Source organism: Gouania willdenowi, chromosome 15, assembly GCF_900634775.1.
Source record: "Gouania willdenowi chromosome 15, fGouWil2.1, whole genome shotgun sequence".
NCBI lineage: Eukaryota > Metazoa > Chordata > Actinopteri > Blenniiformes > Gobiesocidae > Gouania > Gouania willdenowi.
The window spans coordinates 26422364-26445686 of record NC_041058.1 but is presented as its reverse complement, the minus strand read 5'-3'; the positions used below and the strand labels follow the sequence as shown (position 1 = coordinate 26445686).

Genomic DNA, 23323 nt, shown 5'->3' with positions numbered 1-23323 from the left:
TTTTCTTCTGGTGAACCCTTCTTTTCTCACACAAACACATTTCAAATTATCTTCAGACACTCTACTTTAACACTAATTTCACAGCAGAATCACCAAATTAACCTCTCAGCACTATCCTCAACTATTGTGTATTCGGAACCCGCAGCTCTTTTTAGCTTCTCCACCATCCGAACAGACATGAAACCTGTTTGTTTATATGACTGTTAGCATTCAAACTGTTCACCCCTCTTGTTTGGATTAGCTTGCATGTTGTTCACCATGTTGTTTCGGAAGCTCCAAATGTGTCTAGAAGTAGAACAGGAGGCAGATCGCTCAGCTACCAGGCTCCTCGCCTTTGGAACCAGCTCCCAGTCTTAGTACAGGAGGCTCCTACTCTCTCCACCTTTAAGGCAAAATTCAAAACGTACTTATTTGCTAAAGCGTATACCGTATAATAACGTTAACCTAACCACTAGGAACAAAGCCCTACACCTAAAATTAGGAACTAAAAACTAAGATTATATAATAGAACACCAACATTATATTCAAACACAATCCACCATCTAGACGTAGCTCTAATGGGCTGTAATGGGTGATAGTCCAGTCAGACACAGATGTGCCGGGTTGTAGCCAACCCCCTATTTCGTAACCTCCTTGTATACCCATCACATTGCTCACACTGCTTACACATTTACACTGATGTCCACCCCATATTCATTCTCATTCCACTCACACATAGTTCAGCACCAGGTGTTTCCATGCAGGCAGACCTGCTAATATTGTATTATGTTTTTCTGCAGTCTGTGCCTTCTCCTTGCCCTTCTCTCTCTTTTCTGTTTCAGGTGTCTTGAAGCTGGAGTTGACAGTTCCTGATCTGTGGTTCACGGCTCAACTAGTCTGGGACACTCTGATGTTCCATCTATGTATCCTGTTCTGTTTTTCCTCCTGTCTACTAACCCCAGCCAGTTGAGGCAGATGGCTGCCACCTCTGAACCTGGTTCTGCTGGACATTTCTACCTGTTAAAAGAAAAACTGTTAGATGGCAGTTTTTTATTCCTATTGTCATTATGCTTGTTCATGTGAATTTGGTGGGTTTTTTGCTCTTTAATACAAATTTTATATTTTGATTGCGATTTGATATGCCTTTGTTGTAATTAGCGCTATATAGTAAAGTTGAATTGAATTGTTTACAGACGCAGAACGATGTTGCATCCCACCAGCAACGTCACACAGAAAATGGCAGATTGCAGGCTCAACAGTTGTGAATATCCATTTGTCAAGGTGTTTCACTTCACCTTTAAGTTAAATATATTACCTTTAGGTTTTATCTTGCATTACATCACAATGAATGTGGCTCTCCTCATTAAACATTGTTGCAGCATTTTAGTCTTTGTTTCTCTTCATCCATGCAACAAATAGCAGCATAGTTCATTACTCCAGCTAAATGTGAGGTTTTACACATGAGATACATTTCTTTTTCTATTCTATATTGCCAGCGAAGTGCCTGTTTCACACTTGGACATCAACAAGTTAAATTCCAGTATTTAATCAACAGTATTTTTGTAATTGTAACAGTATTATTGAGTATATACAGTTGTACAGCACTTATTGAGAAAATCCAATGACAATTTACAGTTACCAGTTGAAAGTCAGGGATGTACATACACAGAAACACATCTCGTGCATCGTTTGTTTTTCATATCTTGGTGTAGCAATTAGGGATTTCAGTATTAAAAGTGTGATTTGGAAATATATTGAATCATTCTCAAGAACGCAGTCATATTATTTCAGTAGTCATATTTAAGTTCTATAATGTCTTTCTCCACCTATCCATCCAGACAAGTATCCTGCACAACTGAAAAGAACCCGGCTGCTGTTTGCCTGTTGGCAGATCCTTGGGCAGAGCATAGGACACTGCAGTGGTGATGAAAAAAAACTAAAACAGCCCAAATTGTACATTTTGAAAGGTTGCTTTCCAACCAATCTCTCATTTTTCGAAAGAAGAAGGCCTACCCTCAATAAGCACCTATATGTAGAAAAAACTATAAACATTTGACCAAACTAAACTCACAGTAGCTTACTACCAATGCCTGATATTTTCATCAATGAAGTGACAATCCAAGTCTAACAAAAACGCTTTGACAGTTTGCTGAGTGGCACAGATGAGTATTCCTTTTAACTGGTTTTCTCATTACAACCAACCACCCCTGCTGATCTTTTTAAATCATCTATACTTTTTATCCTTTGTGAGGATAGCGATTAGCCAGTGCTCAGGTACGTGTGATTGTTTACCGTAGCTCACTGCAAAATACAAGCATTCAAAAGAAACCAATAGCTGCCAATCATCATGGCTTTTTATGTTTGACACCCCTCTGCCCTCCTCCCCCCACAGCACAGATGTATTATTTATAGCTTCCTCTTGGTGGTGACGCAACATGGTACAACTGCGAGGAAGCAAAGAAAACATGTGACAGTTTTAGTGCAACAATCTAGTGGATTATAAGGGGGCCATAGAGGCTGCCATAGCAGCATGCAACATCAAGGCTGGAGTATGACAGTCAGCCTCAGCCAACTCTTTGCTACTCTCCTCTCCTTCTCTAACCCACCTCTTCACATCTCCTCCAACTCTCTCTCCCTCCTTCAATGGGGAGAGAACACCGTGGCAAGGAAAGATATGGTGGTTATTGGACCCAGAGAGGAAGGAAGAGATTTAGAGAGATATATATTGGCAGAGGAGAGAGAAGATTATTCTACAGCAGTATTTGGGTATGAGGGTTCAACCATTATTCAGATGCCGTTGGGAAATTCTACCTCCTGAGTACCCTCTGGGTCCCTTCGGTGTTTTTACTTTCATTTTGTGTATTTGTCTGTCATTTGGTGGATTCTTATTGTTGTTTTTTGTGTTAAAAGAACCTGTACTAAGAAGTTGAATGTATTCTGTGTGTGCTGTACTTAGGGATGAGTACCTTTCACATCTGAACCAATACCCAGTAGTACCTGTGAATCGTTATCAGTACTCAACAGTACCAATTTTCTCTTTATTTATGCAATAGTTTCATTTTCATTACGTTACATGATCCTATTTTACAAGCCACTAATAACTAAAATCTTAAAACATGTAACATGTTTGTACTATGTACAATTTAACCATTATGTAATATTTTTTTGAAGATCCACTTTGCACTTTTTAACCGTTCACAACCCATATACTATATCTGTGACACATAAAAACTTGTCACAATGTTTCAGTGAATTTTTTTTCAAAACGACGGTTAATTTAATACAAAAACTTATGAAGTGCAGCAGTATGTAACTCTACTAATGCACTGACTACATCTATCATCTCTAGTTACTGTATCTGTGTGGGTCTGAAGCCTGGCAAGTAAATCAGATTTTAGATGGAACTCATTAGTGACAAGAACTCCAGAACAGGCCTGAGGCCACCTGATATGGTCCGTGCGGGCTAAATAGTGTCCACGGGCACCATGTTGGTGACCACTGGTCTACCGGTTCTGAAAGCAGGGGAAAGTCTCTCAGTTACTCTTTTTCTGCCAAAAGAACTGTTTTTTTTATGCAATTGCTAGTGCCAGAGGTTAGTTGGTTTTAATCCTGTTTATCCTAAGAGTCAATTTGTACCAGGTAGTACCAAAGGAAGAGTTCAGTCGGTACCTAAAAAGTACCAAATTCGGTACCCATTCCTGGCTGTACTACAATGCTGGTTAACTTCTTACCAGGGTAAATCACCATGGTAAGTTCGGCTGAACAGCTATTTATATGGCATTAATTAGTCATCTCGTAGTGCTCATCACAAAATATATACAATATATATTGTCAGCTGATGAAGCCTGCATGTGCTGGGCGCTCTCTAACCAATAAATTCATTAATTCATTCATTGTTGGCGAAGCTAAGCCTCAAATACAAATATTGTGATGTAACCTGAGTTGTATCAACGCAGCATCAGAGCCACAGACTGCACCCAAAATGAGGCGGACATGTGAATAAAATAAATCTTTTTTTGTGTATGTTTGTTTTTGTGTGCTTTTGGACTCGATTTGTGCATTTTATTAAATTTGTATGTTTTTGTTGGTGTTTTGTACATATTTCAAGTCATTTTGTATATACTTTCTGTTGTTTTTTGTGCCTTTTTGTTTGTGTTTTTTGGTCATGAATGAAGGCTGCATGTTGCACAGTCTGATCTAGATACATCAACAAATAAATTGCATGTGCATTCTTAGTCTATGTAATAAACAGTCATGTGTAATATTTCAATCATTTTTAATTCAGCAGCATCCATTGTAGCACCTCACAAACAGTAGGGATGGGGAACATCAATCAAAGCGAGACTTCAGAGTTCTATTCCAAGTAGCTCGATTAATGGTTACTCGCAATGCTCAAGCTACAGCAATACAGCATATACAGAACTTGGTATTCTATTACACTAGATCACCGTAATCGAGATATTGTTGCCATGGTAACTTATTTTGTGAATCAAACCCGGGATTACCTATTCCAATCCAGCTATGGTACTTGAAATAGGGTTCAGAAGTCTCAGTACGTTTAAAAGAAATGTGATACCCAACATAATCTTCTATTGTTCCTGTGAGAGTATTAAGCATTAGATTTATGTTAAAAACAATGACATGGGCAGCATATCACATATCAAAGCTGAAGATCACTGCACAGCCTCACTTCAGCCATCCAAAGCCACTCACTGAGCCTGCAGTCACCAGCCATCATGTCTGAGTAGGAAGACATGCAGAAGGGAGGCAGTGCTACTATTGAACCTCATCTAACATTTGGGACCCTTTAGCACACTGGTCAGTTGCTTTAAGTGTAGGTAAAGTGAAGAAACTTCAAGAAACATACTTTCTTTGATAAAAAGGGAATTAAAAAATGGTGCCGATTGGGTTTGTACGGTTTAAGAATTCTGTGTTTTATTTTCAGCGCCTCAGTGGTGGATGGGACAGGTGGTAAATAGGGGGCCATTTGCCTCCACCCTGGTCTGGTTGGCGGGTCTGCACTCTGCACCTCTAACGATAAACACCTTTTGAAGGTGCAATCTGACCTTCCAATCAGCATGTTGCTAGGCATTCAATCCGCCGTTGGAGCTCGTATTGAGGTTGATTCTGTATTGTGGCGTGCTGCCACTATGATTATCACTGTCCCTGTGTTTTATTATTAATTCATCAATAGTGATTGATTTGTAGCTTTTGGCCTCCTGATAGTTTGGCTTAAGTAGCTCTTATGATGCTAAAGGTTGCAGTCTCCTGGCATAGTCTTATAGAATACTGAGGTGGAAATGGGGCTCTTGACTAATTGCCAAGACTATTGCCAAAGCTGCTTACAAAACATGGCAAAAACAAACGAGCAGCATTATCTGGCATTTTAAGCTTGAAATATCAATCATCTTTGAAGTGAAACTACTAAAACTGAGTAATTACATCACACAACCACCCAACATAGAACTAACATTGACCTTGTGGACTAGTGGAAAAACTTCTGAACTCTGAACAATAACTGACAAGGGGTTACAATTCCATGTTAATGATGACATACTTGATAATTAGGGACAACAGAGACAGTATTTCATAAACTCAAAGCTGCTGCTATTGACGGGAAATTCATGCCATTAGTTACAAGAGTTTTAGTAAGTCTGTACTGACCTTTTCTGTGATGGACTGGGACAATAACCTCAGCAGCAGAGACAGGAACCATTTAAACAGTGTTGTAAAGACGTCAGGTAAAGCGATTGGTTTCCCTCAGACTTCTCTATTGTGCATCTGAGCAGCTGGTCGTCCATAAAGGCAGACTCCTATGTGATTATGAGACACAGCCTCTCAATCAGAAGTTTAAATGCTCCTATCAAGTCAAAGATATAGATCATTTAGGAAGGATGATAAACTATTTTATTCCAAGTGCGATGTAGTGCACTGAAATACATACTGATTTTGTGTATTTTGGCCGTAAATGCTTTAATTTGATCAGATTTGAATCAGTCTTGCATTTTACTAATTATAGACTTTCACTCTATGTGGATGGTTTGTATGTATAATAATAATCTTATGTGTTAAGTTCATATTGATAAATATGAATAAATATGGAGAGCAGCTGCACACAGGCACCAAGGACTGTATCCTGGACTACCTCACAGGGTGGCCACAGTACGTCAGAGTGTGTGACCGCTTCTCTGAGGTGGTCATGAGCAGCATTGGTGTACCTCATGAGACTGTTGTGACACCATTCCTCTTCGATCTCTTCACCTCGGACTTCAGGTTTAACTCTGGTTCCTGCCACCTCCAGAAGTTCTCCGATGACTCTTCCATCATTGGTTGCATTAGCAACAATGATGAGGAGGAATACAGAGGACTGATTGAGAGCTTCACTACATGGTGTAACAACAACCAACTGAAGCTCAACACCAGCAAGACCAAGAAGGTGGTGGTGGACTACAGGAGGAACAGAAGGCCCCCAGTCCTCATCCAGGGGCAGGAAGTGAAGAGGCTGGACTCATAAAGTACCTTGGGGTCCACATGAACAACCAACTGGACTGGTCTAGCTACAGTGAGGTCGTCTTCAGGTAGGGACAGAGCAGACTTCTACCTGAGGAAACTCCTATCCTTCAGTGGGGGGTGGGGGGGAGCGGCGACATCAAGGCTGGTGAGGCTTGGAAAACTCCTTTCACACTCTCTGAGGAGCTGTGGTCCATGGAAACCCATCATACCACCATGATGCAAGATGATTCAGGCGTTCATTTGTGCCCATTGCCATCAGACTGTTCAACACCACTGTTTAACAATAATTGTAACCACACTGACACTATTCTATATATTATCTTTGATATTACATGTAAAATAGAGATTTCTTTTTCAATGGAGTACACCTAACCCAGGCCTGGGGATTTGTTTAAAATACAGATACAACTTAGTATTTCTTTAATATTTTATGTCACTCATTTCAGAAAGTGAACACCATATGTGATATCAACTTATGACACATGTGGCGGTCTTGTTGTTAAGAAAGTGGGCTTGAATATTTATTTTAGCTATAATATAATTATAAAAAAAAAGAAATTCCATTTCCGATAGCCTACAGTACCTATAAGTTTAAAAGTGTCAGTATTTTGTACTTTTCATAGCCCAAATGACTAAACATCACTATTTCCTGGTACGGCAGAGACGCTGCACAGTCTCACTCCGCTGTAAGGTAGGAGGAGGCCACACCCCCTCTCAAAAGCACATTGCTGCTCTGCCTCTCTTTCCATAGAGTGTTTTTATGTGTTTGCGCATGAGCAGTCAGCAGTCAGTTCCCCAAGATGACAACCATTTACGTAAAGAGATAGCTCTCTACGCTGCCCTTGGACGTAGCTGCGCTATGCTAAATGCTATACTACCTTCAGAGTGCATTAGTTAGTGGGCAGGATAACACTACAGTTAGTGTAGTGGTCATGTCCTAAAGATCTCATGTTCATCTATATATAAAATATATTTAATGAATTATGACAAATAGAAAATATTTTTTTTTGCAATGTATTATTATAGAGCTGTATTACTGGTCTAAAATATGTGATTGCAAATTGTACAATATTTTCTATGGGATTTGAAAAATAGTCAAATTTGTTGTCTGTTTGTGTTAAAAAAAATAAGCATTTTTTCACAATGTGGGCCCTGAGAGTTTTTCATTTTTTAGGGATGTGTTCTTGAAAAGGATGTGTTGTAAAGACTAATGGTGGAGATGTGCGCTCATCTTGAAATAATTCTAACCTTTGAAGCAACCCTTACCTGCACTGAATTGTCAGAATCTGATTTTTATAATAATGTGTTTTGATCCAAAGTGGGCCGGTCTGAGGTATGAAGCTCCAGGGCTGAAAATGAGTCCCACTCCGGCCCTGGTGTGGGAAACTGAACAACCAAGAGCTCACCCAGTAGAAACATCATACACACAAACATTCTACATCTACCAATCCACCTATTAAATGTATTATATCACTGAACAAACCCATCCAGGATGTATTGTCAGTTTCTAAATGTTAACCAAGCAAAAGTTGTTAATCTCACTTTAAAGAAACATATTTACTCATAGACCTGATATCCTGATGTTGTTTTACTGTTTAAGAAAAACTAATTAGTGAAAAACTGTTTTTTTAATTTTAATATTCAGAGAGCGATAAGGGAGACACAGGAAAAGGACACATGACCTCTGATTTGATCACACTCCCACTGAGCATTCACAGGACCAGCTGTATGTCCCAGCACATTAGTCAGTGTTCTGCTTACTCAGTTGAACTCTTGGTAAATCACACCACTAAGTGCTCACTTGAATTTAGAACATTTAGAAACATTGCCTAAATGTGGATAGAGAGATCAATTATACATCAACCGAAAGGAGCACAGAAAGAGCCGCAGCCTGCTGGGTGAGCAGTGATGATATAGTGTGATGTAACATCACTTGGAGAGGAATTAAGCGTCAACATAGACTGAGACATCCCAGTCCCTGAGCTGTTGCAGCGACCAAGTAGTTTGCACTCCCTACAGGACAGGAGTGCCATCTAGTGATGAAAATCTGTTTTGCATCATCTATAACTATTCATGGTAATTTAAAGTAATATAATATTTCAGCAATACTGATTTGTCATGTCACTGTGAAGGTTAATTTGAAGTTTGAGTCTTTTTCACCTAACTAATCATCCCATAATCTTCATGTTTTTGAATGTCACCTTGATATAATTTGACTAATTCAACCTGCAGAACCAAACTTTCCCTGCATACACAAATACACAAGCAGAGACACGCACAGCCGCTCCCAACTACCTCTTCACCGATGCCTGAGTGGGTGATATGTATGGCTGGTTCTCTCCCGGCAGCGGAGATTGAGCGCGCAGTCATGGCAGGTGTACGAGCTGCACTTCACAGTGCACTCCCAACGCAACAGTGCAACACAGTTTTTAAAATGTATTTTAATGCTGAAGTTTGTCATTGTTTGTTAATTTGATGCGACATGCTGAGATCTCCTAGTTTTAATGTGGTTATGGTAGCTGTGTGTGTCTCTGCTGGTGTATTGGTTGAGGTTACAAGGGGCGGGGTCAATTAGCATATGTGCGAAACATTTAAGTTCAACATTTAGATTTAGATTCAACATTTAGATTTAGATTTAACATTTAGATTTAGATTTAACATTAAACATTTAAATATAAGATTAAGTATTTAGATATGATATATAACATTTAGATTTAGATTTAAAAATTTAGATTTAAACATTTAGATTTAACATATAATATTTACATTTAAATTTAAACATTTAGATTTAGATTTAACATTTAGATTTAACATATACCATTTAGATTTAAATATCTAGATTTAATGGGGTTTTTTAACCTCTATATATGTGGTTAAATGTGAGAAAAGTGAGATAAATAATGAAAATATGTTAGCTACAACTTTTATACTAAATTTTTACACTTGGCACCCCATAACCAACAGCTGTACTTTAGTGACACACAACTGACTTAATTTACATGCACACAATAGGGAGCAGACTTTTAATTTGATTTGGACTGCAGCAGTTAAAGCCATGAATAAATCAAATGTTGTCAAAATGAAAAATGTCCACCAGAGACAAAGTGGCTTCAGTTTGTACATTATTGCATTATGTTATTGCATTATGTAATATCCTTAACATGTTCTATCATTGGTATGTTTGTCATTCTCAATTGATATTGCAGAATATCTCCTGGTCCTGGTCACACTGGCCAGATACCATCATACAGAGATAACATTTGCGAAGGTCTCTTCTCAGAGACTGTCATTGTTATGCTGAGCACTATCAGCAGCATACAAAACCCTGAGAGCACAGAACAAATACAGATTCATCGGGACACCCACATATAGAAACCTCTGAATCCCAGGCCGGTCTGTCTCAAAAACCCTTTGACCAAATAAACCCTGTGTCTGCATCTGACCTGTAACCCTACAACTGGACTCCGTCTCATTCCATTCAAAACCGTCACAACACCAATGATCCTAAATTCATCTGCAAGTGTGCATGAAAGTCTCTGACTTTTAAAATGTTGAATAACTTTTGAAGATGTACAATTCTTACTTAATTAGACAATATTATCACTATCACTTCCAATGTGTATGAACCAGTCACAGAGCAAGAAATGTAGTCAGAAAAGCATTTGAGAAAAAAACCCAAACTGGAATAACTTGTCACAATTTTGAGTTAGAAAACATTTTATCATACTGAACATCTGGAAAGTCAAGCACTCCTACAAGTGCTCTGAGTACATCTACTACCCCTATCTTGATGACCTAAAGTGCAGCCTTCCTTGCATTTTGATCACAGCCCCTGATTTCTCAGTGTAGCATTTTGCTCCCAACGCTGTTGTAGCCGTGTCCCTAAAAATCGGGCGTGGTGTAGAGATTTTGCAGTGCAGTCCTGTTGAAGGACAACACAATGCACCCTGAAAAATCAGAAAACAGACTTTGCTCCATGGAGGAAAGTGCTTAACATCGCTGAGTCCGGTGCTGATTGCAAACACAATGCTAATATCCCCGGGCTGCACGGCTGAACCACGGCAAGTCAAAAAGACGCCCACAGACCGACACAAGCTTTTTTCCCTTTTTTAGCAGCTTTATCATTTGTTTTCTGTTGACAAACCATCATGAAGACAGCCACTATGTAGTGCAGGGGGGTATTTCATCAAATTGTGCCGAAAAGAACCAACGCTGCAGCTTTTACTCTGAGTAAACAGCCATTATAAATTAATGCTGAGACCAACAGGACATGACATCATCTGTTATAGAGCATTGAGTGAGACAAGGTAAAAGAGAGGTGACAAATCAAGTGAATTTTTTAAGCGACAGAATCTCCATATATTTGAACACAAATCTACCCATCACTTATTGAACTCATAAAGGAGGCTCTTTGGACACAGTGGGGCCCTCAGTGCCTGCCTGGTTGTTCTTGTAGGTCAGGGTGATGGCCTCCAATAGTGGCTTATACATGCACATCTGCTGCGAACAGAAAGGCATGTCGGGGGCTTCAATTCGATTCAATTCAATTCAATTCAATTCAATCCAATTTAATTCAATTCAATTCAAATGTATTTATATAGCGTAAATTACAACAAAGTCATCTTCAAGCACTATCAAAATATAAAATTCATAATAAGAAAGAAAAAACCCAACAAGATCCACATGAACAAGCATTTAGTGACAGTGGGAAGAAACAACTCCCTTTTAACAGAAATAAATCTCCAGCAGAACCAGGTTCAGAGGTGGCAGCCATCTACTTTGACTGGTTGGGGTTAGTGGACAGAAGGAGGAGAACAGAACAGGATGGAGAGTATCCCAGAATAGTTGTGCTGTGAACCACAGATCAGGAACTGCCAGCTCCAGCTTCAAGACACCTGAAACAGAAAAGAGAGAGAAGGGTGAGGAGAAGGCACAGGCTGCAGAAAAACATGCAGGAATACAGTGGAATAAGAATGAATATGAGGTGGACATCAGTATAAATGGTGTGTAAGCAGTGTGAAGGGTTATGCAACAGGGTTCAGAAGGGGGGGGGGGCTGCAACCCAGCACAAACAACTGTACAATGGGCATTGGACCCATTAGAGCAGGGGTGTCGAACTCCAGTCCTCGAGAGCCGGATTCCTGAGACTTTTAGATGTGTCCCTACTCAAACTAAGTTTGACACTTGCATTAGAGCTACGTGTAGATGGTGGGTTGTGCTTGAATAGAATGTTGGTGTTCTACTATATAATCTTAGTTTTTAATTCCTATTTTTAGGATTAGGGCTTTGTTCCTAGGGTTAGGATAATGCTAATATAATGTATATGCTTTAGCAAATAAGTAGGTTTTGAGTTTAGGCTTAAAGGTCTCAGGATAGCTTAAGCTGTGAAATAGCTTAGAAATGACTGTAACACCCAATGCAACCCAAGCGGCCGCTAAGGGCACCATCTTCTGGAGGGGTGCCAACTTGAACCCACTCACCAAAAAAATAAATAAATAAATAAATAAATAAAAAATAATAATAATAATTTAAAAAGTATAATAAATATGAAACACACCCTTTTCAATCACTTTTTAAATTAAATATTAATATTAAAAATATGTAACTATACCTGCTGAGAGACAAGATGGGAGCAGCATAAAAACAAAAGAATACATACAAAACCAAGAGAATGCATGTGAGGTGAAAAAGTTATAACTTAAAATATAAATTTAATGTTAGCAATGCTGTTGCCTACAATGTAATCTATTATCTAAATAAATTAAAGTTTACCTTTTACAATTATCCAGATGCAATGAAAAGGTATTTGCAGCCACAACCTTGCATTGCATGTTTGCATAAGTAGTGATTGTTGTTCTTTTCTATATAATTATATTGTGTTGTTTGCACATCTTGTTGTCTGGTTTTAAAATTTTTGTAACTGACTAGTAAAACCAAACCAGAAAGTAGAAATTCCCTTGCACTGAAACTTTATTGCTTTGCACCATTGTTGTTGTTGTTCCATCAGGACATTTGCACTATACCTGTAGGTGTTATATTGTATTATAGTATATTATTATAATTTTTAAAATAGGTTGTATTTTTTATAGTGTATAGTCCACTTTTGCCGAGGGCACCGAATGACCTAAAGCTGGCCCTGGTCACACCCATAAGCATGCTCCTTCTGAGCTGTGGGATGTTCTTGCTCTAATACTTCCACTTTTAACTTATGTAACTACCTTGGCACAGCAGTTTTTATTCCTCTACACAATAGCATCATCACATTATCCCAACAGCCAGTGCATCCCATTGGGCTTTGCTCTGATCCATCTGTTTGGTTACCCTCCAAAACCCCCTTTTCCCTTGTATCTTCCCTCTCCCTCTTGTGTAAAATTGTCCTCCATTTTTACAAATTTCCCCTCTAATGACCTGGCTCACCGTTCCCTTGGTGACGATCACAATTAAGCAAAAATAATAAATACATAATTTTATTCAAAAACAAAACATGGATAGTTGTCACAAAACAAACATATCGTGTTGACCTTTGATGACATACAGTATTCAGACATGGGAAATGTATTAAAAAAATAAAATTTAAAAATAAAAAAAAACTTTGTCCTGTATTTCTGTGAAAACCTTTTTGTTAGCATTTTCTATTGGCTAATTAAGCTAAGATTAACAACTAGAAAACATTGGCCTTGGCTAACATTTCCATTTGACAGGATTTAAAATGAGGCTGTTGTAAATGAGGACCTAAATATGCACAAATGGCTACATTAACTACACAAAAAGCTTGAAAGGCAAAACTAGAACAGCATGCCAGCAGAAAGCGAACCAAGCTCAGCTGCTGATCCATGAAGAAAGATAATGAAACAGGGTTACTGGGTAGAGACGATGTCAAATAAACCTTTCAGTTTGATTAACACTTTGTGTTTGGCCTTAACTCTTCAGATTTCAGTAGAATGTTGGTTTAGCATAAGCTCCAAGTTAAAGACCTTCAAAGGCAGTTAAAAAAACTGTCGGATGGCTGCCTTTTTAAAATTATATATTCAATATTTAATAAGCCATTCTTTTAAAGTGCGATCAAGTTTATTCCAAAGTGACTTGAACTTTTAGAATTCAGAATGTGCTGATCCAGATATCAGTTCTCCTCCACTTATTTCAAATAATATGAACAATATCAATATCAAATTCTTGCACATTCAATGAAAATCTCTGAGACATGCTGTCATGTTCTCTCAGTTCCATGAATTGCTTCTGCATATTTGAACCCTCCTCTGTGATAGATTCTATGCACCTCAACACCTCCAAATCTTGCTTGCTTTGCCAGAGCAGATATTCTCTCAGGATCCTCCCCGCTGAGACCAAACCCACAGCTACACTTTCAAAGCCTTGCCCTGAAACCGACTACTTTTGGTACTTCTCTTCTGATACCTCTGCGGCACATCTACCCATATTCACCTTTTTTACACACTGTTGACGCCTGTCTGTATGCCTGACCTCATTTCTCTGCAGGTCTACAAACGCACTTTGACTGTCTCAGGCAGAAGGAGATACAGACAGGAGTGCAATTATGGGTCACATCTATCCTGGTTGTTTGATACGGTTAAAATGCATTTTCTTGTGGAATTTGATCAGTGACGTGCCGTGAGCACTAGGGTAGGGTAGGCAGGGTATTGCTAATCGAGACCAACAATGTCAACACCAATGGCAATTCCATATGTTTCTGCTGGCAAGTGTTAATTCACTTCAATTCAACTTTATTTGTATAAAAGCAATTTACAACAAAGTCATCTCAATGCACTTATCAAAATATAAAATTCATAATAAGAAAGAAAAAACCCAACAAGATCCACATGAACAAGCATTTAGCCATCTAACAAAATCAACATCATAAACGCCATTAAAGAAACATAAACAATTATTTTATATAGCCTCCATACTCTTCCAACAAGTTATATCCCATGATACGGCAGCACATCTGTTGTTTATGTTGGAAACAGAAACACAGAGAAAATGACAACAACAACAATAACTCAGAACAGCCTCAGTGAGGAACATCCACAAAGCCAATCCTTCCTTTTGTACCATTCACTGTAGAAATTATGAACAGTTTTCTGACCTTACCTTTGCTGAAGGTCTGGTACGTAGCTCAGGTGTTGGTCTCTCATTCGTGGTTTTTCCTAAAAAAAAAGTTTCTCTATTGTCTCTAGCGCTGTCATCCTGACTGTAGTGTTATCCCGCCCACTAGCTAGAGAACGTAGTAGCAGCGGTCACATGGGATCAATTCACTAATGCACTGTGAACGAACGTATAGCATTTAACATAGCGCGGCTACGTCCAAAGGCAGCTCTCTACGCTGCCTTTGGACGTAAATGGTTTTCATCTTGGGGACCTGACTGCGCATGCTCAAACACATAAAAACATGCTATGGGAACAGAGGCAGAGCAGCAATGTGCTTTTGGGAGGGGGCGTGGCCTCCTCCTGCCTAGCGATGCTTAGTAATTTGGGCTATGAAAAGCACAAAATGCTGACACTTTCAAACTTATAGGTACTGTAGGCTATCGGAAATGGAAAAATTAATAATTTATAATTATATTATCAAAATATCAATTCACCCTTGGGTAGGCACTGCCTACCTTGCCTACCCTGACTGCACGTCACTGCAGTTAACTACTTCTGACTGAACTGTATGGCAGATAATAGTGGACATCGAAGTTAACCTGGAGCATGCATACACAGTATGTGCACATTTACAATAAATGCTGATATATTACTCTAATATTGAGAAACAAAATTTTTTTCCACAAAAAAAACTGAAATTAATTAATTAATTAAAAAAACAAAAGAAGCAGTTTTTTTTATTCATGTCCAATTTTCTACATTATCTGTATTGGGTGCCAAGTGTAAAAATTTAGTATAAAAGTTTTAGCTAACACATTTTCATTATTTATGTCACTTTTCTCATATTTAGCACATTTTCCTACATTTAACACAACATTTAACCACATATATAGAGGTAAAAACAGCATTAAATCTAAATATTTAAATCTGAATCTAAATGTTATATGTTATATATAAATGTTAAATCTAAGTCTAAATATTTATTCTAAATCGAAATGTTATATATCATGTCTAAATGCTAAATCTTATATCTAAATGTTAATTCTAAATCGAACTATTAAATCTAAATGTTTCAATCTATATGTAAATATTATATGTTAAATCTAAATGTTTAAATCTAAATCTAAATGTTATATATCATATCTAAATGCTTGATCTTATATCTAAATGTTAAATGTCATAGGTGAGAAGAACTCTTGATTTTATTAATTCTCAATTAGCTCACATTATAAGAAGAAACACCGTCATAATGTCAAGAATCAAATAAACCATTTTGTTTTTCAGTTATAATCAACACCAGAGTATGTATGATCATATTAATTCCATGGCTGCTGATGTAAAACTATTTTACTCAATTCTCTCCACATATCAGACTAATTAGCAGTCAACAATTGTAATAGCGTTTACTCTCTGCCGTGCCAAATATGCCTATCAATCTCTGCTGAGCAGCCACTGGGCACAGCCAGCATAAAAGCTATCTCATCTCATCCCCTGCCACCCTGAACTCAGTTGGCACCCAAACTGGTCTTCAGTACACAACCAAATATGTGTTTGAAAGGAGGCAAATAAGATGGATCTTTGTATGTTAAAAATGTTTTGAACATTGTCAACTATGCAAGAAGTAATAATTTGTTTAGTGGTGGTTTGAACCTTTAGGGATGTGAAGCAGAGTTGTATCAGTATTTGTCTGATCACAGCTCTTCTTCTATACTTCATTGTATTATCCTTCCAATTGGAGAGAGTAATGGGCCCCCACGAAGGGTCTAAAATATGTTAGGGAAATTCATTCTTTCTTGGCTTATGTCCTCAGATCTTTCTTGGTTGCTGTCAAGACCTTGTGTTAAAATGCCCACAATACATATTCAACCCTTTAAACTATTTAGCATAAGCTGTCACTGACAAAGGCCACCTTCAACCACAAGCGTGCATTTATTTATTTATTTATTTATTTATTTATTTATTTATTTATTCAGTTCATTTCCGACATGGTTGCATTCACAGAAATTCATTTGACATTCAGAGCAAAATCACATCATTATTTTTTTATTTTTTGTCCTTTTACATGTCGGAAAGGGCGACGGAAAAAAGCATTATGCTTATCCAGATCCGTCCCCATGCTTGTTCATATTATATTGTGTGGATACAAATGACCAACCAAGGCTTTAGAAGCTGAATGAACAAATTAACAACAAGGGTCTGTGTGCTGTCAGATTTGATCTGATCTTTTCAAAATTAAATAACGTTTAAATGTATGCAGAGGTGTAAAGAGTACTGATATAACCTATTCAAGTAGAAGTACTGTTACTTGATTGTACTCAAGTACAAGTAAATCATACGTAAAATACTGTAGCACAAGTAAAAAGTAGCTCAAATAAATAGTACTCAAAATAAAAGTTACTAATTACTTTCACGCCCAAGGTTCCCTTGCATATAGTAAACATCTCTTGTATGAACTTAAAAAGGAAGACACCAAATCTTGCATGATTGGAACTTAATTTACTTTCCACAAAGGCATCTGTATAAAACAAAAGGTTTGTCAAAATGTACCATTATTATTTTTTAAATAAAATAACACCAATGAATTCAATTAAACATCTTAAAAAAATTATCAGGCTCTAAACATAGCTAAATTTATTAACTCTTTTGGCCCCGTGCATTACGTTTAATCTGGTTGGTCGCTATGATGTGATGCATTTGATTGTTATCGGGACATTTAATTTTTTATAGTTTTACAATGTCGGCTGATCATTTTAAAACAAAAAATAATCATGTACTCAGTATTGGTTGGGTGTAGAAAAGTAACAAACTCCTTTCCTTCTTTTAAAACACTAGTACAGTGCCTGTCGGAAGTATGTATTCATAGAGTGAGAGCTCAAGTAGAGTTGTCAATTATGGGCATGATAATAACATACATACAAAATAGCGTGTGCAATTTCTCTGGTTTAATTCTATGGGACATGCGCATTATGAATGTGTTGGGTTTTTTTTTTCACTAGTTTTTATGTTTTTTTTCGTTTTGTGTATTTTTCTGTAATGTATGGTTTTTGGTTCAATATGTCTAATTTTGTATTTTTTGTTGTCATTTTGTGCATTTTTTGTATAATTATTGTTTTTTGTTGCATTTGTAGTGTGATCCTGGAGTCATTTTGTATCTTTTTTTAGTGTAGTTTTTTGCATTTCTGTTGTCTTTTGTGTATTTTTTATATAAATATTTAGTTTTGTGTATTTTGAGTCATTTTCATATTTTTATTGTCGTTTGGTGTGTGGTTGTGTGTGTTTGGGGGGGTTAATCCATTCTAAATTTATGCGCACCAGTCCATCCACGTGTACCTGCCTAACTTTCACTAAACATCTATTTTCAGTCGTTAGGTGTAGTGGCAGGTGTGTCGTGAGTGAAGCTGCACTAATCAGGTGACCTTCACTATGTAGCAACATGTAAACACTTAGATCTGACTCAGAGCTTAACACTACAGTCACTACCACGCTATGGACGGATGTCGTGACACAGACTGTAACCGGACTAAATGGTGGTCCATTATACACACACACTTACATACCTGTACATGTGTACACATGTGCACACATGTTACGTAGACGGTGATCGATAGCAAAGCGCACCTGATCGACGTGTGTGTGAGACTCTCTACCTGGGACTCTAATCTCCTCCATAGGTCATCTCACACGCTCTGCTGATAAATGTGCTGCTTTCAACACAGCAGCCATTGCCCGTCAATAACTTCCCCGTGAGGTCTGTCCGGTCTAAATGACGTACGGTCAAACTAACATGAAAATATGGAACAGTAAAAAAGTATATTTCCTCAAAAGAGCAGTCCACAGGAGCTTTTGCATGCACCGGAAGTGAGCTGTGTATTGAAATAGCTATAGATGGTGCGCTAGCGGCCGCTCTTCACTTGCCGTGCTTTCCAGAAGTGTAATAAAATTAAAATAAACCTTTGGAAATGAACAAATTACTCAAAAATAACAGATACACAAACTCTGGGTATTTGGAACCCGTTGACAAAGTCTCAGGTGGAACAGGCACCGCGTCAGGGAGATATTCGCTCCACACACACACACACATAGACCTTTTTTGCTTTCATAGATAGATATTTAAAGCTGATATCCGGAGTTTCTGAGAGGACGTCTCGATTCCCCGCCCTAAACGGGTCCGCTTCCTCCCCCAGCCTCTGCAATCTACAAGAAGCCACGCCTCTACTTTTCTGCATGCGCATCAGGTTGCGTTGATATAGGTCTATGGGTCAGGTAAGAGCCAAAATCATATTGGCTGGGTGCAGTCGGCAATCGTTTTCCTTTATATAGGGGTCTATGGGATGAAAGAGGGACTTATATACAATAATGTATATGAACGACCACCAGCAGTAGACCAGTAAAAGACTAGTTCGGTATTTTTTCGCATTTTAAAAGAACGATACATAAACATAGATTTCTCAGAAACTCCAGATATCAGCTTTAAGTAAAATGACTGATTCAGAAATATACTCAAAAATGCACAAGTACCCATAAAAACAACTCAATTACAGTAACATGAGTACTTGTAATATGTTACTTTCCCCTCTGAATGTATGCTTATTTACAAGTTAGATCAGTTCTAAGGGCCTAAAACTTACACACATACACACTCGTATATTATGTTGACACTGGATAGTATGGGAAAGTGTCTTGGCACGTGCTCTCTGCCTTCACACAAATGCTCGCTGCATGCACGAGTGACTTGGGAGTCACCTCACAAGACAAGCAGTTACTTAATGTTATATGTAACAACTTTTTACCCAGTCAAAGACATGTTGCCTAGCGGATTATTGAGAAACTGCACTTTTATTAGAAGATAGGGAGGTCCTCCTTTAAGGCCTATATAAAGGCCTTAAATGAGTTGATCTCTGGTTGTCAGTCCCAACTCCCCGGACAAGGACAGTTAGTTTTTTGTCACACAACTCTGAACAAGACAAAGTTTTCTGCAAAACTATCTCATCAACAATCAGACACAGACATTTCTCAGCTTTGAACATTTATTTTTTTAGTGTTTGTGATTCGTATTTTAACAGTATGTAATAGAAATGGAAAATATGGTGAACATTAGACATTCTTAATGTGAGCGTGGCTCTCAGAGCACAGATTTATGATCCAGTTTAAAGACATATTACTCCACAGTTCAGCTGTTTCTTGGAGAACAAAATACAAGACCCAGACATGTTTGCAAGTAGATGAGTGTCCAAAGTACCCTTTAGTAGTAAAGTTCAACTTTATTCCTTTCATAGAGCTTATGGATATGGTACATTTGTGGCTTAAAATGATTATCTATGTGAATGAATATTTTTTGTAATGAAGCAGCCCATGTGTTTTCATATTTCAGATTGTCTTGTGCTGCAGGTCAGCAGTCACATTAACCCGAGGGTCTCTGTTTCTAAAAAACCCAATAACCTGTGCATTAGTTAGCACTTCTAACAGCACGGCTTGGTGTTCAAGGGCCATTGGCAGCTTGGCACTTTTATTTTTGGTGCATGCATTTTAAATTAATAAACATCCCTTTACCCAACCACATTCCAAATAACGTCTGTTAGGTTACTGGTAATTGCCGTCTCTAAATGATCTGCTCTGGTGTCACTGGCTGACAATTGTCTGCCTGATGCTTATTGTCAGCTTGGACAGGCACCAGCAGAACCCTAGGATAAATTGCAGTATGAAGTGAGTATCGAAGAAATATGTGTGAAAAATTATTTTATACATTAGTATTATATTTTGTTTTCTGACTTTTCCAGTGCTTTTAACACCATCCATCCAGCTCTACTGGGTGAGAAGCAAACAGAGATGCAGGTTGACTCCTCCCTTGTGTTCTGGATTGTGGACTACTTGACTGGCAGACCACAGTATGTACGCCTGCAACACTGTGTGTCTGACAAAGCTGTCAGCAACACCAGGGCCCCTCAATGGACTGTACTCTCTCCCTTCCTCTTCACCACCTACATCATAGACTTCAGCTACTGCACAGAGACCTGTCATCTCCAGAAGTTCTCGGATGACTCTACAATGGTTAGGGTTAAGTTAGGTTAGGTTTAGGGTTAGAAGTCTTATTTTGAAAGGTTGCGGTGAAAAAAAGCTTACGGACCCATAGCGTCACACCACAGGATCATTCCAAAAGGTCAATATGTGACGAGTTGGGAGTGAGACTGGGTTGGGTAGGGGGTTGAGGTGGAATACAGGGCTGCTGTGGACAGCTTTGTCACATGGAGTGAGCTGAACCATCTTCAGCTCAATGTGACAAAGACTAAGGAGCTGATTGTGGACCTGAGGAGAACCAAGAGACCGGCCATCCAATTTAGAGCCCCAAGTGAGTTTTTTTTTTAATTGTTTTTTTTTATTTTAATTTTTTCCTCTTCCAGCCATCTGAATATATTTTTTGTTGCAACTGCTCCCATCACCACAAATTGCCATTGCTTTACATTAGATCTGAGCTGCTGTCAGCGTGTGACCAGAGGGTGAGAGGTTGTTGAGGTCACAACTGTGATAGAATGCATAAACCAGTAGCAGAAAAGTAACACAGCGTTTAAATTACTTGGGAACATGAGTCCAATTAATGTAATACAATACAGTGATTTATAAGAAAACAATCTAAAGCTGATGTTCAGTTACATTATTTTTCTTGAGTTTTAAAGGATTGTTCAAGACAGGGAACATTTTCTGTTTTGAAAGAATAGGCGGGGTATGTTGTGTCCCATTTACTGTATATTGCACTAAATGTCTTTGAAGACATTTAAATGTTTCATAATTTTATGCCATAAAACACGATTTAGAAAATTGTTCTTCAATTTCAAAACGACATTAAGTGTTTATTTTGCACAGTTATGTTATTGGCATATTTAATTTCATGCACTTGTAAGACTCATAGTTAAAACATGATTTTTAAAAAATAGTAAAAAGTGGTTAAAAACAGCTAAAGGGGGAATGCATTTCATATGTTAATTTTAGTAGTTAAAAACAGACCCTACTCATTTTTTGTAAGCAATAAATGGTCAGATAACATTATGGTGCGATACTTTGATGTGCCACAAGGGGCGCATCGAACAGGAGTTAGGACGCCAAGGGGCAGAAGGGCAGAATAAACCCTGCAGCAGAGCAATGCAAACGGAAAGCTCATCTCCGTCCCTTGTACTCTTTTCTCAGGTTTGTTAAAGGTTACAGAAGCACACAAAACAATGCTGGTGGTAGTTTACAACCTTAGCAATGTATGTGTGTAAATGTGAATGTTGTTAGAAGTTAATTTATGTTGTAAAGTGTGTTTGAAAGTGAATGCTAACATGCTAATGCTAGCGGAGATTTTCAGGCTACTTGCTAGAGTAACAATAAGGCAGTAGTTTAATAGTAAATGTGTCCTTATAAATGAACGGAGTACAGACAGTGAACATATAAACACCAAAGGTACAAGTGGTGAAAGTTAAAGTAAACAGTTATATAGTTTTATGCTGTTCAAGTTTAATTATATGGGCTGTCATTTTGAGTTATACAGGTAATATAAAAATAAACTGAATGGTAAATTACAGAAAAGAGAAAATGTAATTGTTTATTTTGATACATGCAAAAATAGAGACATTTTAGAATATTATTTGAGTTAGGCTGAAATAGATATTTGTAAATGTGTGATGTATTGTTAACAGTAATTTTTGAATATTGTTTATTGAACTTTGTAAAATTTTATTAAACAAATTGTAAATGTGTTTAATTAAGAAGGGCAGAATAAACCCTGCAGCAGAGCAATGCAAACGGAAAGCTCATCTCCGTCCCTTGTACTCTTTTCTCAGGGTTTCCATTCGCACTCCTCTCGGGCACGGGAGGGGCAACACACTGCAACATGAATGTTTAGTTTTGGCCTGCAGCCCTCCACTGCGATTCATTTTTGGCCCTCCAATGAAAATAATATGGGCAGCTCTGCTCTCGGGGGTCAGTGTGGACATTGTGGAGGAGTATAAATACCTGGGACTGGTTATTGATAATAAACTGGACTGGGGGAAGAACACTGACTCCCTCTACAGGATGGGCCAAAGCCGCCTCTATTTTCTGAGACAGCTGAGGTCCTTCAACATCAATCAATCAATCAATCAATCTTTATTTGTATAGCGCCAAATCATAACCAATGGTATCTCAAGGCACTTTACAGTAGAGCAGTCTTAAGGACGGACTCTTCATTTTATGGATACACACATATGCATATATACGTATATACACATACATATGTATCCCACACCCAACATGAATTCATCATGGCGGCAAGGAAAACCTTCTGTTAAGCAGCAGGAACCTTGTGTGGATCCCATTCCTATGATGAACAGCCATCCACGTTATGCTGTGTTGGGTGTGTGCAGAGAAAAGGGTGGAGACAGAGCCGCTGAGTCTCTGTAACTCCACATCTGCAGAAAAATGCTGAGGATGTTCTACGAGTGGTGATGAGTGCAACCCTCTATGCTGTTGTTTGCTGGGGGAGCAGACTGAGGGTTGCAGACGCCAACAGACTCACCCACAAGGCCAGTGACGTTGTAGGGATTAAACTGGACTCTGATGGTGGTGACAGAGAGGACGAGCCTGTCCAAGGTGAAGGCCGTCTTGGTCAATGAGTCCCACCCATTCCATGATGTGCTGGTCAGTCACAGAAGCACATTATTATTACTATTATTATTATTATTAATAGTAGTAGTAGTAGTATCTATCCTACTTTACT

The 23323-nt window shown here is 38.2% G+C and overlaps 1 protein-coding gene across 1 annotated transcript in view; it reads left to right on the top strand.

Annotated features, from left to right (window-relative positions):
• The first annotated feature begins 6067 nt into the window (after positions 1-6067).
• kndc1 (kinase non-catalytic C-lobe domain containing 1) overlaps positions 6068-23323 on the top strand; it is a 39400-nt gene continuing 22144 nt past the window's right edge. Inside the window, exon 1 of the mRNA XM_028469006.1 lies at positions 6068-6472. Coding sequence (XP_028324807.1) covers positions 6068-6472 — 405 coding nt within the window. The remainder of the gene's footprint in view (positions 6473-23323) is intronic.